The following is a 17,915-nucleotide window of genomic DNA, read 5'->3' on the forward strand; positions in this document are numbered from 1 at the left end:
CATGGTATGGGTCTATTTCACATTTTTCAGTCCAATACTAACGGCCTAACTGTTTCACTTCTTGGGCTCTGTCTGTTTGAAAAGGGTCTGTGTAGCTGTGACTGATGGTAGCTGTTGCTGGTGTCCTGCCAAGATGTGGCTGGACAGTGGTAGCTTTACATCTCGACTTTAGATTCAGTTATCTGAGCAGTAAAGATGGATCTCCCTCCATTGCCGGTGCCTGTAGCACTGCTGTTCTTCAATTTACATTTATGGCCCTCTGCCAGCCCTCCTCCTCCTCACCACCAAGATAGTGGCTGGTGATTTGTCTTCTGGTACTGTACCTCTTTGACAGTTTACGTGAACGATCATTGAATTGATTGATCAGTTGATGGACAGAACATTGATCGACAATATTTTCATTATAGACATTAAATCATTTAATAAGTCATGCAAAAATGTCCCCATTTTGATAGTTTCAGGTTCACAAATTGAGAATAGGCTGCTTACATTATAGAAAATGGAAATGTTGGTTGGACAAAACAAAGAGGTTTGATGACCTCACATTTAAGGATCGTTATCTGTGTTAGGAAGTAGATTCAGTTAATTCAGATGAAGTTATGGGTCTAAGTAGCTCTAACTGTGCTGGAGAGTTGACTGAAGCCACTGTTGTGATTTAAAGTGAATATACAATCTCAGGCCCCGTGCCAGCATGTGGTCATCTTGAATCTGACATTGTCCCCATTGCAGAGAGGAGTGATACTCTCACACAGACACGCACGCACGGACATGAAAACATACACACATTCCACTAATTTGAGTCACTTTGGTCACAGCCTCATGTAAAACTGCGTCAAATCTGAGGCCACTTGCATCAGCCCACTTACCCATGAGCGGTGGCGCCGCAAGCAAGGAGGCGGTAAATAATTCAAGCGGCTCTGCAGAGTTGTGCTCGTTGCAGACACAAGTTTGGAGCTCTTGTTCCATTTTAAAGGACGACGAGTCAAGACATTTTCTGAAAAAGGATTTTTTCAGGGTTACTGCAGACTATTTTGAAATTGATATCAACATAAAGAGCAGTAGAAACATGTCACCGTTTGTCTTACACCCTATTGAGTCAACAAATGAAGGGACAGTTTACCCCTCTGCAGGAATCACAGTGGGCACACGTTACTGTCTTATTGGTTGAGACCAATATTCCTGTATGAGTATACTGTATATAATATATAAGTTTGAAATTTGAATGAGGAGCTTTGACATATGTCACTCCACATTCTGACGTGTGGTTTGTAAGCCCAGCCTTGGCTGTGTCAGAGGAAGAAGGACGGTTTATTAGCAGTGTCAAAGAGCAAGCACCTCAGCTCAGGGTCTTGTGTCTGCTGCTAGTGGAGATGAAAGCGTGTCAATTACAGGGTCAGAGGCCACCGAATGCTCATTAAAAATGCCTGTAAAAACCTGAGTCGACAAACTCAACGTTTCTCTCCCGTCTACTGGCGGCGTCTCTTCTATCCTCTTACGTAGGCATTGGTTAAGTCTTGAGTAATTCTATCAAGCTTGCACAAGTTCATGTCGGCCACAAAAGCTCACTTTCTTTTTGCATCTTTTCTGCCATCTCCCCTACCCCACCCCCACCACCACCACCACCACCACCACCACTGCCTCCTTCCCCCACAATCCCTCTCTTTGACTACTATTTAGAGTAGGCCCCGGGGATAGAAGAAGGCTCACAGAATGTGTGTGTGTGTGTGTGTGTGTGTGATACACAGTTGTGTACCGTGAAAGCAAAGTCCAGTTTCTACCACAGCAATTCATACATGCTCTGAGACGTTTGGTTGGCTGAAGTGAGGGAGTGAGCGGGGGCTCTTTGATTCAAGCCTTTGTGTAGAGAAGGCGAAGACTCTCTTGTTTCGAACTGACAGTTGTTTTGCGAGTCGACGTGAACACTCACCACAGCACGAGAGCAGGCTTGACATTAACATTCAGCTTAATAATCAGCACTGCATCTTCTTAATTTTCTGCATAATAATAATCTGCATAATGAATCACAGCTACCCTTTGCACAGCTATTTAATAAAAGAATCAAAGATTTGGTATTTTCCTGTGAGCAATTCCTTCAATTAACCTCCTGCTGTATTAAAACAGGCATGGTTAGTGCATGTGCACCAGACACACACACACTCACACGCACACTAGATTGTACTTGATGCACAAAGCAGGTCAAAGTACCAGTTTTCTGTTCAGATATGCTGATGACCTGATTATTCAAGAACAGCATGTTTGTGTCTAGACAGTCAGAAAAGCTCAGATCCCTCAGTGGAGCTGGATGCCTTCCAGATATTGACTGCATTGGCACTGTAGACTGCCTGGGATCCACATCAACATTTGTGTATCCCAGAAACAAACACACACACACACGCACACACACACACACACACACACACATTTTGTTTGTGTCCCAGTGTGGGTATTAGGAAGGGATGATGCCTAGGAGGATGATCTCACCTAGCAGAGCTGGTTTGCCCATCATTAGCTTACTGCTGGAAGCCTATTAAGTGTAATAATAATGACAACAACAACAGGAATAAACTTGACCGCATTTGGCAGAAAGTAAACCTACAAGAAGTCATACAGAATCCTTGTAATGATAAAGATGTAAAAACAGCATTTTAAAAGAGAGCGAATACGTCAATGCTAAAGCCCTATCTTGCCATGTAAAAGACAGTGGGGGAAAAAAGTTCCTGGATCCGCCTGTTTACCGGATCTGTTTTAAAATTGAATGGCTTCTTCCTAAGGTCATGCCCAACCCCTCCAATCAAAACATTATGGAAATCGGTTCTGTTGTTTCTGCATAATCCTGCAAACGAAACTGTTACAATAACAGACAATGATCAGATGATTTATATGATGAATAATTATTGCTCAATGGATGTAAATGTGTGTGTGGAGGACATTTTTAGAGATAGAGTGTATACTTATAGTGAAGACAGAGCGAGGACAATCTGACTCACAAAGATAGGTGCGTGTGTGTGATGATCCTGTCCTCTGACCACTGCCTCTGGTTTTTCTGTGGGTTTCTTTTGTTCTCCGTTACTGTGTAGCTCATCATTGAGGCTTGCAGGGAATTTGGAGTGGGATGATGCTTGGAAGCTGCAACCACATGACTTGGACACACACACACACACACACACACACACACACACAAAGGCCAATAAGCACATTTTTGCAAAGTCAACGACATTCAGAAGTAGCTTAGTTTATAGTGAAACATCTGCCAAACCAAGAGGATACAGCACAAAATCCCCACTCTACATCCAACTCTGTTCTCCAGCTATTGTTTTAAGATGAATTTGGGGTTCTAACAACCTCTGTTAAAGTAGTTAGTTGGTGACAGATCCTCTGTGTGCATGTGTGCGTCGCTCAGGCCACTGGAGGTCAGAGCAGCTGATAGATGCTCTCTGGCTGCTTGGTCTGAGGTCGCTTGACCAGAAATTTTCTCCAGCTGTAAAGCGTTTTACTCTCCAAACATTTCACACGGTGCGAGGCGCCTAAAATTAAACATGTTTTGAAATGAACCCAATGTAGCTGACTAAACCATCTGTCTGGAATCTGCCGCAGGAAATGTGCACTAACTCGCAGACCATTCTGTCTCAGGTCATTGAATTTATTTGGTCCCTTATGGGTTGGAAATGCCTGTTTGTGTTTTACAGCCGGGGTTGAAGCCGTGGCAGGACCGAAGTTGGTGTCTGAGAGGATGTCGCAAAGCCAATCTGGGTTTTTTCCTTGGTTCTTGGACGAAAGCCCATATGTTGGATGGAGGCTGGATTTTACCTTGGATATGATCAGCTTGATATCAAACTTAATTCTGCCTGATTAATTCCTGTCAGTTTGGTAGAGGGATAACACACATGGGCTGCCTTGTTTGGAGAGAGTGCTCGAGTAATGTAACCTTGGGTAATGTCATTATAAAATCATAACCATCCATGGGTCGAAATGAGTCGAAATAACTGATTTTGAGGAATTAAACTTGCTAACTTGAGTGTTGTAGCCAGTTCTTAGAAATCTCAGTTCAGCTTTACGGTGTTCCGTAACACTTTTAGCAGAGTAGACTTATTTATAACTGTGTGACCAGTCAGCCCGTTTGACGACCTTCAATCTAATTAGGTTTAATGAAAACCTGTAATTAGCATTAGTGGGTTGAGGAAGTTTCAGTTGGGAGTGCTGCAGTAATTAGGGATGGAATCCAATACAATATGAAGCTGCTGCAACTTAACTAAGATTACTGAACAATAAAGCAAGAATTATATGTCAGTCCAGAGCCTGACGCCCACATCGTTGTTTATAAATGAGTTTTGGATTCCTTTGTGCCGATCAAAACACTGAAGCCCAAGTTAGTAAGTCGCGTATTGGCATAAATTAATCAGGGTCTCTGGATTATGTTCCTTGCCTTGACGCAGCAGCGTTTCTGTGGAGACTGTCCTTGTGTTTAGCCTGTTTATGCTTACCCCTGACTGATGGTCCTCGTGACGTCGTGCTGGCTGTATGAGCAGTAGAGCCGGAGAGAGAAGTGCAATCTCACAGCTGTCTGGAGACTTGCAGGAGAGAGAGAAATGTTCCTCCGGCTGAGGGCGTGCAATCTGGATTCATCACTCTCTCAACATACACACACGAATGCGTGCACACACACACACACACACACACCACTAATGTAGGGTACCGTGGAGAGGAGCAGTGAAATGAACAGCCTAGCCAGATGCTTTAATCTACTGTGGGAAGAGCAGGGAGACAGAGTCTGAAAGATAAGGGATTTGGTAATAGGACAGTTTCATTTCCTGGTTCACGGAGTGGTCCTCTCCTCTCCTCCAGCTACCCGACCCGCATGTCGAGTAAGCAATGTTGATGGGCTATAACGGGCCTCTGTCAAACAGTGGCGCGCTTGTTTTTGGAGATCTTGTAGTATCAAGTGGGTGGAGTTTGATGTATGAACACTTCATTTGTCACAAAAACAACATCGGGTGCTGTGTAGTAATTTGTTTCCCACGCTGTGTGGAGTTTGCTGAAAGCTGGGCAAACGGATTCAGGAGTTTGGTATCACTCATAATCTGTATGGTAAATATGCTCCCATCTAATATTCTGCAAGAAAGTAACTTACGTGTAGTTCCTACAATGTTGAACTGTTCCTGTTAGTGAAATGAGAGCGCAGAGGATTGACCAACCTCAGTGTCAAACACAGGTTAGTCTAAATATATATGAGAACTGTGTGGGACTCGAGTAATCATTTTACTTTCCATATTATTTCCTCTGTTCCCCCACTCCTCACGCCCACCAGTGCCCAGCCTGTCCCTCCCCTGAAAGCTGTGACTGGTTGTGACATAATTAAAGCAACTGTCCACATTTTGTAGCCTCACCGGCATTTAAAACCCTCCTGTGACCGACGGGTGCGGCATGAGTCGCTCCTCGCAGCTACGCGTCACCGCCCTCGCAGCCCCTTTGGTTGTTTTGGGTGGCGGCCTGTTGCACTGGCTGCATGTATCTGCTCTTATGTGTTGTTTTGGGATGCATAGATAATCTTTTTTTCTCCCCCCCCCAGTCTCCCTTTTCCCCTCTGGCCCTGCTCAGCTGCTCTGGCCATCTGTGCAAAGGCAAACAGAGAACAGAGGGATGGAAGGCGAGCGGGAGCTGTGGGGGAGGAGAGAAATCGAAGAGGGGAAAACGGTTGGGAGAAAGGGAGGATCAGTGGAAAAAGAAAGAGGGCCTTTTGACATGTGAGATTTAGTTCAGAGGATGAGTAGAGGCTGACCGAAGAGGGAAAGAAAGACGAGGGAGCGTGTGTGCGAATTGTTTCCAGGGAGCTAGCGGCACAATGATGATGTCTGTCCCCTTCTAGAAATAGGACAGTGAGTGTGTGCATACAAGTTTAGGTCAGTGGAAACTAAGATGAGTCGTGATGTCTGGATTTTACAGTTTTGGACCAGCAATCATCAGCCAGCAGTGAGCTCATTTTACAGTCTCTCTTCTGTCCCACCTTCTCTCTCTGTTCCCATGCTCCGCAGGCCAAGCCCCTTCCTCTGGGCTGGCCTCTGCTTTGCCTCAGACTTCGTCTCACTACTTAGCCTCCTGCACAGTCAGGCCCTTGCTCTGTTTGTAAACTTTGACAGGGCAGTTTCCTGCTTACCTCCCCTACACACACACACACACACACACACACACTACTTCTCTAATCCATTCTATTAAAACTCAATGAGGAATCAGAATAAGAATGAGTTGTCAAAGTATGACTGTGTATTACAGATGGTTGCCCTTTATCAGGCCTCATATGCTTTCTAACTCCCTGGAAGCACAGGCAAACACAAGTGGCTTTCTTACTAGTTTATTTCGATTCAAAGTCTTCTCTAAAAATTAACCGTGAAAACTACACACACACACACACACACACAGAGTTGTCTTCTCTCTATTTTATTGATGCGATTCCAAGTTGACTGCCTGCCTGTAATAGTTTTCTGACTTGTGATACAATATTCTGCTAGCTACAGTTGTGTGCATTTGACTTGCTAGATTTGTGTTGTTTGTGTGCTTCTTGTTGACCAACACTTTTTGATAAGTGAGAAACTGTCCTATGTCGCAGTTTGAATCTTCATTTCAATTCTTGATAATCGTTAATCCACAAAAACAAATCCTATTACAAAATCCCTGTTGATGCAATGATCACAGGATCAAAGGCACACACATTCTCCTCTGATCTCATCGCATACAAGACATAGTGAATCCTCTCAGAATCATTATAGCAGATACATTGGTAAGACACATTTGAAAATACAAAACCGGACTCAGACCACCCCCCGGAAAGACAAGCCCAATTTCTGAGAAACCACACACATACACCTAAAGGCAAGGCAAGTTTATTTGTATAGCACATTTGAAAACAGGGCAATTCAATGTGCTTTACATGAAACGTTAAAAACATTGGGAAGAAACACATAAAATTACATTTCAAATGAAAATAAAAACATGCTAGAGTAGGATAAGACAGATAATATAAGTTACAGTGTAGTAAAAGGAATTGTTTATTGCCTGAAAGGCAGCGAGAAACAGGAAAGTCTTGATAGACAGTAATGAATGGCAAAGACACACACACACACGTAAGCATGAACTGTTGAATGAAAAAAAGGCAGACTGGAATGTCGAGGGGAAAGCCACACAAAGGTAGTGCCCAACTTCCTCCATCACTTTCTGCCAAGCCCTCTCCTCCTTCACCCGGTCACGACACAAATAGCATCATGGTCGGGCTGCCCACTAGGGTGCGGGATCTCTGGCATGTCGCTCCTGCAGTAGTCATGTTGTCCCCCTCTGTTGCCCCCGATTCATCACACACATTCTACTCTTAATAAAATGTGTTGATCCAACGGTTTATCCTGTGATTTCCCCCCCAAGCACAACATGGGCCGCTCATGTTTATGTGTCCTACATGCCCTTCAGTCTCCTTTTGGGGTAATGCAGCAGTTCACTCTCCTATACAATGTTCTGGCACGTGATCCTGTAATATTTCTGCTTACAATCAACATGCTTGATACCCCTTAGATGCTTATTTTGAAATATGTCTGTGTTTGTGTGATGCTGTAAGATGATAGAAGCCATTGGTTGAGCTGATTCCGAGGACTTACGACATTCCAGGAGCTCTGTATACTGATAGCAGAGACAGCCATCTGCCTTTCATGTCTGGTCTTGCTGTTGACTAACTGCGGTATACTGTGTATTATCTTGTCTCTTTCCAGACCAGACCTTGTTATCTCCAGAAAGTCTGTAGACCAGTGGCCATCCTGTGAGCTTCAAGTCAAACAGCCCTGCCCCGCAGAGACGGATCACTACCACTCTCGAGGAGATGAAGCCGGATGGGGATGCCACGGAGGCACTGGAGCCAATGGAAGCATTGGTTTCCACAGGAAACGAGGCAGCACCAGTCATTGGACAGGAGCTCAACCAGGCAGCTGGTCTGGTGGAAGGGGAGATACCACAGCAGCCTGTAGGTGAGACAGGCCAGCCAGAAGCCCAACCAGAACATGCCAAGGAAACCCCAGCTGCCAAAACCAGCAACAAGACCTCAGGAGACTCCAAAGCCAAGACTACAAACAAGGCCACAACTAAGACAAAACCTACCACCACCAGCCAAACCAAGACCACACCTGGCTCACGGCCCAACACATCCCAGAGCCGCCTCTCAAATGGCGTTGCGAAGCCTCAGACCAATGGGGTGGCTAAAAAATCCACATCTGTTCCAGACAAAAAGAGCACCCTGACCTCGGCGCCCTCCAAAAAACCAACAGGCACGGCCGTGGCACCAGCCTCCAAGAGCAAAGTTGGTGAGAAGAAAGCCACCGGAGCTGCCCCCACCACCAATGGTGCAAAGTCGACGAGTGGACCAACAGCAGCCAAGAAGGCGCCACCCTCAACTGTTAACAGTGTCAAGACCAGCACCACTGCAGCTGCTGCGAAAAAGGCCCCAGGTTGGTGAAAATGTCATCACCAGACCAAAAAATTGAGATCTGTGCGAAAGTACATTTCAAAATGTCGGCTGTTTGTTGTGAACGCGTCCACTTTAGGTCAAGCATAAAATGTTTTCACAGCTCTAACTCTAATGAGTAGTGCTCATTGTAGTGTGATTACATGCGGATAGATTCAGCACACGTATTATACATGCCAGAGTGCTGATCTAGAAATACATCTGCCCTACATTCATCTGACACACTGTATGAGAAAAAATATGTGTCTGACCTTTATCTGTGATACATTTAGTTACTGAACACTCTATAATGCTGTTCTTATAGTCTCACATATTTCTTAACCTTTTTCTCCTCTCCTCTCTTCTCAAGGTCCCAAATCTGCAACTCTCACCAAGCCCAGCTCTGCTGCCTCACCTAAGCCTGATAAAACCCCTGTTTCCAAGACAACCAGGTAAGTGTGACAATGTATAGAGCTCAGGCCTCGCCTGGGCTAGAGATTCTCTGTGTGTCTGAAGATAGCGCAGGCGGCTGTCTATAACTGGTTCTCTTCTCAGCCAGGCAAAAATGGTCTTACTGGGTTCCTTTGCATAAAAAAAAAGAAATTCTAGTGATTTGCCTGCAAATCAGCAATTTACTCCAGAACAGCAGCAAATCCAAATAACTTGCCAAATAGATAGGAATTGTGGGGAATGATCCTCAGTGCCAAGTGAGAAGCAGTTGGTTCAAAAGGCTTCATTTGGCTACAGGTTCAAAGAACACCCTGTTTAAGAAAAAGCACCCTGGAGGAACGAGGGACAATGATCCGCCTCATAGAGGCTCAGAGGGGCCGGGCATAAATAGGCAAACAACCCGCTAACGTCAGAAACAAGCCTTAGAGAAATGCCTCACAGGGTTTCACCACAGCAAGAGTTTACGTACAGCATTATGAATAAAACACGTTTTCGAATGGTGGGGGGGCATTCAGAGGGATGAACTGGGAACAGGGGAATACTCTTAATGTTTTGTTTCTGTTTTCTTTGTACTTGTGTGCATTTCTCTATGCCAAAATGTCTGTACGCGTACAATCAGATCAAAATGTCTTCCTCACCCGAGTCACACTGGATGCATGGTGTTGGGTCCTGAGGTGACTTGGCAACAGACCAGGATTGGATGCTGAAGGAGGCCTTTGTCTGAGACTGTGATAATCCTGATCAGATACAGGCTTTGGGCCTTTCAACAGAAACGTACCCGTCTGCCTTTTCTACTTGTTTGTTTATCTGTTTAAACAATAGCCTCTTTTTTTGTTACTGTTTTGCCACTATGTTGTGTGGTACGGTAAGATACGGTAAGGTTATGTCACCATGTTGTCATTTCTGTAGGTAGACACGTTGTTGGAAACATTGGGTTGACAGCAGTTTCTGACTGAACAATGTGTCTACATTGTTGGACCATTTGTCGTGAACTTTTTATAACAAGTAGAAACCGGTAGAATAAAACCATTAGAAAATAGACAACAACACGCTGCAGGTAATCCCTGAAAGATGCTTCAGGGGATAGTTTAACATTTTGGGAAACATACTTATTCACTTTCTTGCCAAAATTAAAATGAGAAAATGTATATTCTCTCAAGTACAGTATTTGGGCTCCACCATCTTGTAAGTTTATCATAACTTATCCTATAGACTTTACATTCCATTACGGTATGGTATGTCATTACCAGATAATTTAAAATCAAATATCAATATTTGTATTGGCCTCAATAATCCAGTATCGGCCGGTCTCAGGTCCACAGGAGAGAGCAGAGCAGGTATGGAACATACATACATTACTGTACCTTTTGGCACGTCCCCCAGTTTCTCTATATGTTTTAGTTATTACCAATAGACTAACATGATAAACGCACCAAGTTGCAAGCTGCTTCCTTCCACCTGAGAGCAAGGGGTTTTACATCGTACCCACCCTCCTCCACTCTCCACGTGCCACGGGTGGCAGTTGGACTGCAGAGATTACACTCAGATTACAGCTTTATCGATGGTCGATGTGCAAACATCTCATTAATAGGTATTACACAAGGGCATGCAGGTAATCGCCAGTGCAGTACAGAGCGCTCATTGTGTGAACTTCAGGAAACTGTCATGGTGATGTCATTCATATTTACTGTCAACCATTACACCTTCCACGTGCTCACCCGCTGTTGTTTTTTTTTGTGGAACATCAATTCTCACCCCTAGTAACCACACATTCACACTCAGTTGAATTCAACACACAAATGTCTTTTTGAAGTGTTGATACAGTAACACTGTAATCAAGCAATTATTGAGCCTGTGTAGTTAAAATTTTACATTTCTCAACGCCAGTGTGCATTAAGGTCTATACAGGTCTTTCCTCCATGTTAACTCTATTAGGTGTAAATATGTGATGTCACTCATACACCACCGTATAACTGTTAAACAAATATTAGGGAATTGGTTGATCTAGATAAACTGCCGGGCGGCACTAATTCTCCAATCAGGCACCATTAAACCACTGCACAACAGGAGTGAGTGAGTGAGTGAGTGAGTGAGTGAGTGAGTGAGTGAGTGAGTGAGTGAGTGAGTGAGTGAGTGAGTGAGTGAGTGAGTGAGTGAGTGAGTGAGTGAGTGAGTGAGTGAGTGAGTGAGTGAGTGAGTGAGTGAGTGAGTGAGTGAGTGAGTGAGTGAGTGAGTGAGTGAGTGAGTGAGTGAGTGAGTGAGTGAGTGAGTGAGTGAGTGAGTGAGTGTGTGTGTGTGTGTGTGTGTTAGCATATTTGTTTTTATGTATTTACTAAGGGATCCTCATTGGTCAACAAATATTTAATGTATTTTTTAAGTTCTAATGGCGGTTTGCCACCTTTTAATTTTCATTGATATACAGACTTTTCCACAGCAACAAACAATGAAAACCTTTTCTTTTGCAATATTTCAACTTTTTTTTTTCAAATTTCCGGCATTTCCACTCCGGTTTCTTTATGCACACGTTGAAAAAATACACACACACATTTCCGGTCATGTATCGGGCAGCAGGCTGTACTGCCGCTAGCCAGGCTTCTAAATAGAAAGACTAATGAGCTAAGTAGGTAACATGGTGAAATTTATCCAAAGGCTGAGCTGAGGTGTAGCAGAGGCTAATCAGGTCAATCAGATTATTAGTGTGTATGTAAGTGCACCTAAGTTGTAATATTGTTTGTAACGTAAGAGTGTGAGTCAGTAAAATCTGTAACATTTAGTGGATGTGTAGCGCAGGGAAGCATTTTTCTGCAGCAGACCTACATACGAATCCCCACGAGAGACGTATAAAATTTACTGACAATGGGCTCATCTGACAGCATCATGTACCCTCGTTGGCATCCTTTGTAAAGTGTGTGTGTGCGTGCACGTCAGCATCTGTGCATGTGATGTGCTTTGACAGGCCCATAAATTTCTACTTTAATTAGATTTTGCCCTTTTCCTACTTCACTCAAGTCTTAATTCAGGCCTGCTATCAGCAAAGTGGCGGAGAGCTGGGGCTCGGCAGACACATCAGACACCCCCTGCTTCAACTGCCACTGTCACACACACACACACACACACACACAGTGGGTCTATCAATTTACTCAGCGTCGCATTGTGGCTCAGTTGATTTAATTCCATCTGCAGCAGGTTCCAGTTCTCAGTAGAAAATAAAAGTGCAGAGCTAATGCTCCGTACACTAAGTGACATCGGTCTAATTTAATGCTGGTTCACTCACACTCACAAGTGTTTTGTTGTTCTCTTCAGCCAGAGGTTTTAGCAAAATTAGATCAGGTGTTTTAGTTATTGTTGCCAGTGGCTTTCACGGCTCATTCTTTGTCTAGAGGTTTTTTTCTGACACAGCCAGCCTTTGTTTGAAAACAGACCAGTCTTAGTTGTACACTATAAGTTGGAAATAGTTTTACTTTACTCATTTCCAAAAAAACAGGTTCCCTTCAATTAGGGTGTAGAAGCAAAGTCGATGGTGATATATATTGTTAATGCACCACAGGTTATGATTGTATAACGTGTTTGAACAACCAAAGTGAAGCTGTATTTGTGTATATGAGTAGAATGTGAGCATACATTGTACTGTATATGTTTGTGTGCAGACCTACACTTGTTCCCTTTAGGTCCATTTTTGTGTGTGTGAGGTGTCTTACATGTGCACCTGCTGTTTGAACCTGGCAGCCCACAGCACGCAGCTTGTGACAGGAAACATTTGAGCCCGATCAGTGTGCAAATCAATACATGTTGTTTGAACACCAGGTCTATGCGCGTTGCCGTGTATGTTAACAGCTTATGTGTCGGCATGTACCCATGAATATTCAAGGTTTTTGGCCTTCTTGGGCAGCGGCAAAGATAATTCATGTTTTGCGGTCGACAAGGACCATACAGCAAACTGTGCTTATGCTATATTCTGTAGGTGCCTCAGTGTGTGCACATGCTATACGTGCTGTTCTTGGACGCCAGCATAGCAGGAGCAGCATGTGATTAGAATGCAGAGCATGTGTTCATTTGCCGGTATATTACTCAGTATGATGTGGAGGTGAAGGGGGATGGGAAGGCAATACATGCTGGAGTTCTGGACACGTGGTACGTGTGCACGTGCCGCCGAGCTGCTTCCTCCTGCCGACCCTGCTGACAGCGGATGCAGCAGAGTGAAATGAAAGACGAAGAAAAAAATGGTGGCTGTGGAGTATGGCAGCTACATGGCTGAATAAGTCATGTGTCCCTGCTGAGCTCCCATCATGGCTGCCAGAGATTCGTGCCGAGTGTGAGGGTTCTGGTTGCAGAGTGTCAGGTGTGTCGGAGCGAGCGCGAGGCAGAGGTGTCGAGGAGGCGGCGTGGACCGGAGGGGTTTCTCTGCGTCAGACAGAGGGGGAAATTGCCCTTTTGTAGATCAGATGGGCAGAGCAAGGATATCTGTTTCTTATTGTACGAATTCAGAAGGTGATCAGGTGGTTTTCTGTTTTTCCTGCCATCCACTCAGCCTCTCATGGTCCCACATCAGTCATGCCGTTTGCCACATCGATGGTCCCTCAGGGATGATAGATTTTTACTGCAGTGGGTTTGAATGCAACACCCTTCATGATCTGACAAATTAGTGCTGATGCAATGGTCCAGCACTGATGTTTGTGGTGAGCAGAAGTCCGGGTCCTCGCCCAGGATCCTGCTCGGCTGTCCAGCAGGAAGCAGACGACATGTTGCGCAGGCTGTAAATCATCTGTTCTGTTCTGGGTGTGGTTGATGACTCTGTGATGCAGTCTTCTGCGGCCATGTTTTTATAAGGGTGAAGCCACTGAGCCAATTACCAAATGGATTTGGTGGGAATGAGTCGGAGGAAGGGGAGAGGGGCAGACGGAGGCGTTTTATGTTTGCATGTGAGACAAAGGTTCGAGCATGTAAGGGTGTGTTTATGGGTGTGTTCACTCAGGCAGCAGACATGTGACAGATGTGATGGAAACTGGAGGAAACGCTGTGGGAAGCAGTGGTTATTTCTCTGTAATAGATCAGAATAACAACTGCTCCACTTTTCAAACATGACTAATATTATTCACCATTTTCTTCTGCTTATCTGAGATTGGGCTGTTGAGGTGTTTTTCTTTTTCATGTATTTGTATGTTTTTTATATTCTCCTGATTCTGAGTTGTGACCTCTTTTGAAATATCTCAACTAGTCCTTCTCTAGCTAATTCAGTGTGCAGTATGTACATCACCTCCTGTGTGATTGATGTAGATTAAAGTCGGATTATCCTTATGTCCTCAATATTTTGTATGGCCTATGGAGATGGCTATGCTGATTCTAAACCCTTGCCTTCTGTTTTTATCCACCAAACAGAAGCATTTTTTGAAAAATGTGACACATTCCAAGACGACAGAAGATCTGAGGGCTGTCAACATTTTTATTAAAACTAGATCCTGTCAGTAGATTTATTATTTAGTTTAGTTTGATTTTTTTTTTTACTTGCTAGCAAAGTGACAAAAATTTGTAATTTGAACCCACTGCATCTGTATAGTGGACACACTCAGTACCCTCTCTACACAGTGATTGTTTTGTTTGAATTATATCTACATTTAAAACATAGAGCCCCGAACTGCTCTACATTGTTCCATAAAGAAACCTTGGGAAAGGGAGGACAACAAGTCACGATTACACTGAGAGAAGAATCTTCTGATCATTTTACAGCCGTGAGTCACGAGATTGCATTCTTCCTGGAGCCTCTTTAACCCAGATTTATAAAATCCTGCCTCCACATTTCTGCTGCTTAATAAACACAGCATCACTTTTAATTTGCTGCTTGTCTTGAGAAGAGGCGCGTCCCTCTACCAAAGCGTGTCACCTATGCTGCGGGCAAGACGTCTGCATGCACGCTTGCTTAGCTCCTGTTTACTCATTGGCCCCTTTCATGGCGCATCTTGTTATTTAAATCGTAGCCTAACTCTCGTATTTTAACAAAGCATTGCCCGGAGGCGGCCATGCTTTTACACACACTAATCCTTTGTCAGCTGCAATGAAGCTAAGGTGAACTTCAAGTGTGCCCGTTCTCCTGTAGCAAGTAACTGTCACAGTCGTCTGATGTTTCAGCTCCAGTGCGTTTCTGGGCTTTCCGTGTGCAACGTTTGCATTAACCCCAATTTATCATGTTGGGTTTTTTTTTTTATAGTTTTTCTCTCACAGCAATGCCTGTGGTGAACAATGCCACGTTTTTTTCCCCCCTTGTTACATGTTGCCCGTTGAACACAATGTAGACACAATAAGTGGCTGCAATAACCCTCACAGTCTTCTCTGTCATTCAGCTGACAGTGAGCTTAATTACAGAAGGAATGGAGGCTTGAAATAATTCAGGCATCAATGCATCCCTGCATTGTTGTTGAACAACACATCAAGTGTCGTTAAACCACATCTGATCTCAGAACACACAAGATCTCATTTTACAGTGGCCTGGTCCCCTAAGTACTGTAATCATTTTTCAACTGTGCAGACTGCCTTCTTCAATAAGACACTGATATAAGATAATGTGTAATCGGATGAATAATATCTGCCTCCCCTTTCCCATCTCTCTCCCTCTTGCCTCGTTCTTTCACGGTGGCCTGGTTAATTTCCAGTGCTCTCTAAAGTACCCCTGCCTATTTGTATAACCCATATTCCTTTTATCAGACATATTATTTTGAATACTCTGTGAATATCCACTCAGCATACTTCACCTCAAACGCCAGTCTCTTTAATTCTCCTCATTCTTTCTTCCCTGTAATTCTTTTCTTATCTTTTATTCTCTAATTCAGGCACCACAGAACCTTGTCTCCTTTAACCTTTTAACATCTTGTTCACAATTTGAGGCTTAAAATCTTAACACCTTACTCACCGTTTCCAAATTTAACTGAGGAGATTTGTGGTAGAGGATGTTCTAGAGAAGACATTTTGGGTTAAACCTATTTGCTCAACTTTCCTCAGCCACATCTGCACTTCAGACAGGGACTTGGTGCAACATTTTATCACTGTGCATGCTGATAATCATTTTGATCTGTTTTTTTATACTGTGTCTATAATAACATTTATGAGGCCTGCCAGAACATTTGTTTTACTCGCACAATCTCTTCCAAATAAAACAAGTCAATGCCTCACTGATGAGTCTGTCAGCGCTTTTCCATAGCCAGAAGGCTTTTACTTAGTAAAACAGTACAGACAAGATCCAACAATCTCAGTATCAGTAGCACACCTTTCACTACCCCAAAGCCAATTATAAATTACATGGATTAAGTGTAAAGGCTGGTCTGAACTTCTGCTCTGACCACACCCTAATTGTTCTGCCACCCGTTGCTCCCTGGCTTTAATCTCATTTCACCATATTCCATTACCGTTGCCAGGCCTCGGATGGCACGCACTACTTCATCGCCCTTACACAATGAGTGTGCTTCTAACACAGCCCCTGGTTCCAACTGGGGGATTTTGAGAAGTTATTTTTGTTCTCCTTTCAGTATTAAAGATTAACATGCTCCCAGCCATCTTCATGCTCCCTCCCATTGCCTGTGCTCTTTCTGCCATTGCTAACTCATTTCTTTATTTAGAAACAGGCAGTTAGGTTATCGTGGGCCCAAGAGATTGCACACCACAGCCTTGTCAGGACTACTAGATGTAGGTTACTCGGCTCAGACAGGAAGCCAGGTTCTGGGCCAGACAGGCTGATGCATGCTGCCCCAATTGTTATTGCCTCGTGGACAGGGGGAATGGACAAGAGATCAGGGACAGGGTTGACTGGGGTTTGACACCACGCTCACGTTCCAAACGGCATCCAACATTGGCTCTTATGGGGTCTGGTTGTGGAGGAGAGATCTGGGCCGGGGCTGTTTTTACCAGTGTTTCAGAGGCTGTTTCACTAAAGGCAAGGTCATGCTAGAAACTGACTATTTTGTAGGGCATGATGTCCAACCAGTGCTGATGGAAAAACTCTTAATAGCTGCTCCAAACAGCCACTCTGGAATATTGTTATTTTAGAGGGCAAGGCCATGTGGCCTTTGGTGTCACACAGGGGTTTAAGAGCGCTGCACAGTAGCAGGGTCACAAAGGCCACGGTGATCATATGGCCAGAGCGTGAAAGTACTACCCTGGTATCAGCAAAGATTATGAAATGCTATATTTTCTATAATGAGGGGTGTGCCTCTGCCTTCATGTCCTTTCTTTCTTTTTCTTTTATATTCACCAAGAATAAATTGGATTTGGCCTGATGCCACATCTAGGAAAGGGTACTTAGGTCATTAAGGACTGTCTGATCTCTCCTCATGAGGTGAAAAGCCACCATAATCTTGTACTGTATTAGTCCTGCAAGCTTTGCAAACAACCTTGCCAGTGTTTGTCCTGTGTCTTAATGTATCTTCTGGCAGTGATTAATGAGTCAGACATCACAGTCTTGCTTCCCTGTCACAATCACTCTGAAGCACTTACAGCAATGGGCTGACCAGCACATGGTTGGCGTGAGACCTGATGTGTCCCTAGCCGTGAGCGACTTTACAATTCAAGTGCCTGAGTCACATCAATGAACCTGCAACCCCTGTGTATTGTAAAGAAGAGAAATCACCATCTTGTTGAGCTCGCTTCTTTATGTCCATCTCACAGAGAAAGATTTAAATCATGATCTAGATAAGAAAGAACATGTGCACAGATATCAATGCTATTGTGTGTCTGATGACCCTGTTCCTTGTCTTGTTTCTTCAGGCCGACAACAGTCTCATCACCTGGTCCGACCACAGGCTCAACCCGGCAACCCAAGAGCTCCCCAGCTACATTCAAACCTTCCACCCCTAAGACCCCCTCAACCACTGCTAAGCCTGCTGCCTCCAAACCAACCTCCTCTACCCCCTCTGGTGGCAGACCTTCAACATCACAAACATCCAGAAACTCAACCCCTGTGAAAAAAGGTAAAACAAACGCACACCAAAAAATGATGTCATGAACTAGA

General features: G+C 44.1%; 1 protein-coding gene across 4 annotated transcripts in view; it reads left to right on the forward strand.

The window, feature by feature from the left end:
• Positions 1–17,915, forward strand: part of wu:fb95e10 (proteoglycan 4) — a 31,930-nt gene that overhangs the window by 7,570 nt on the left and 6,445 nt on the right. For 3 of the 4 annotated variants that reach the window (XM_035615200.2, XM_035615201.2, XM_035615203.2), the window contains 3 exons: positions 7,749–8,477; positions 8,844–8,925; positions 17,672–17,874. In XM_035615200.2, coding sequence (XP_035471093.1) covers positions 7,856–8,477; positions 8,844–8,925; positions 17,672–17,874 — 907 coding nt within the window. In that variant the 5' untranslated portion in view covers positions 7,749–7,855. Of the gene's footprint in view, positions 1–6,774; positions 6,870–7,748; positions 8,478–8,843; positions 8,926–17,671; positions 17,875–17,915 lie in introns of those variants that run through there. The other variant, XM_035615202.2, reaches the window with a different exon arrangement.

Source organism: Scophthalmus maximus, chromosome 17, assembly GCF_022379125.1.
Source record: "Scophthalmus maximus strain ysfricsl-2021 chromosome 17, ASM2237912v1, whole genome shotgun sequence".
NCBI lineage: Eukaryota > Metazoa > Chordata > Actinopteri > Pleuronectiformes > Scophthalmidae > Scophthalmus > Scophthalmus maximus.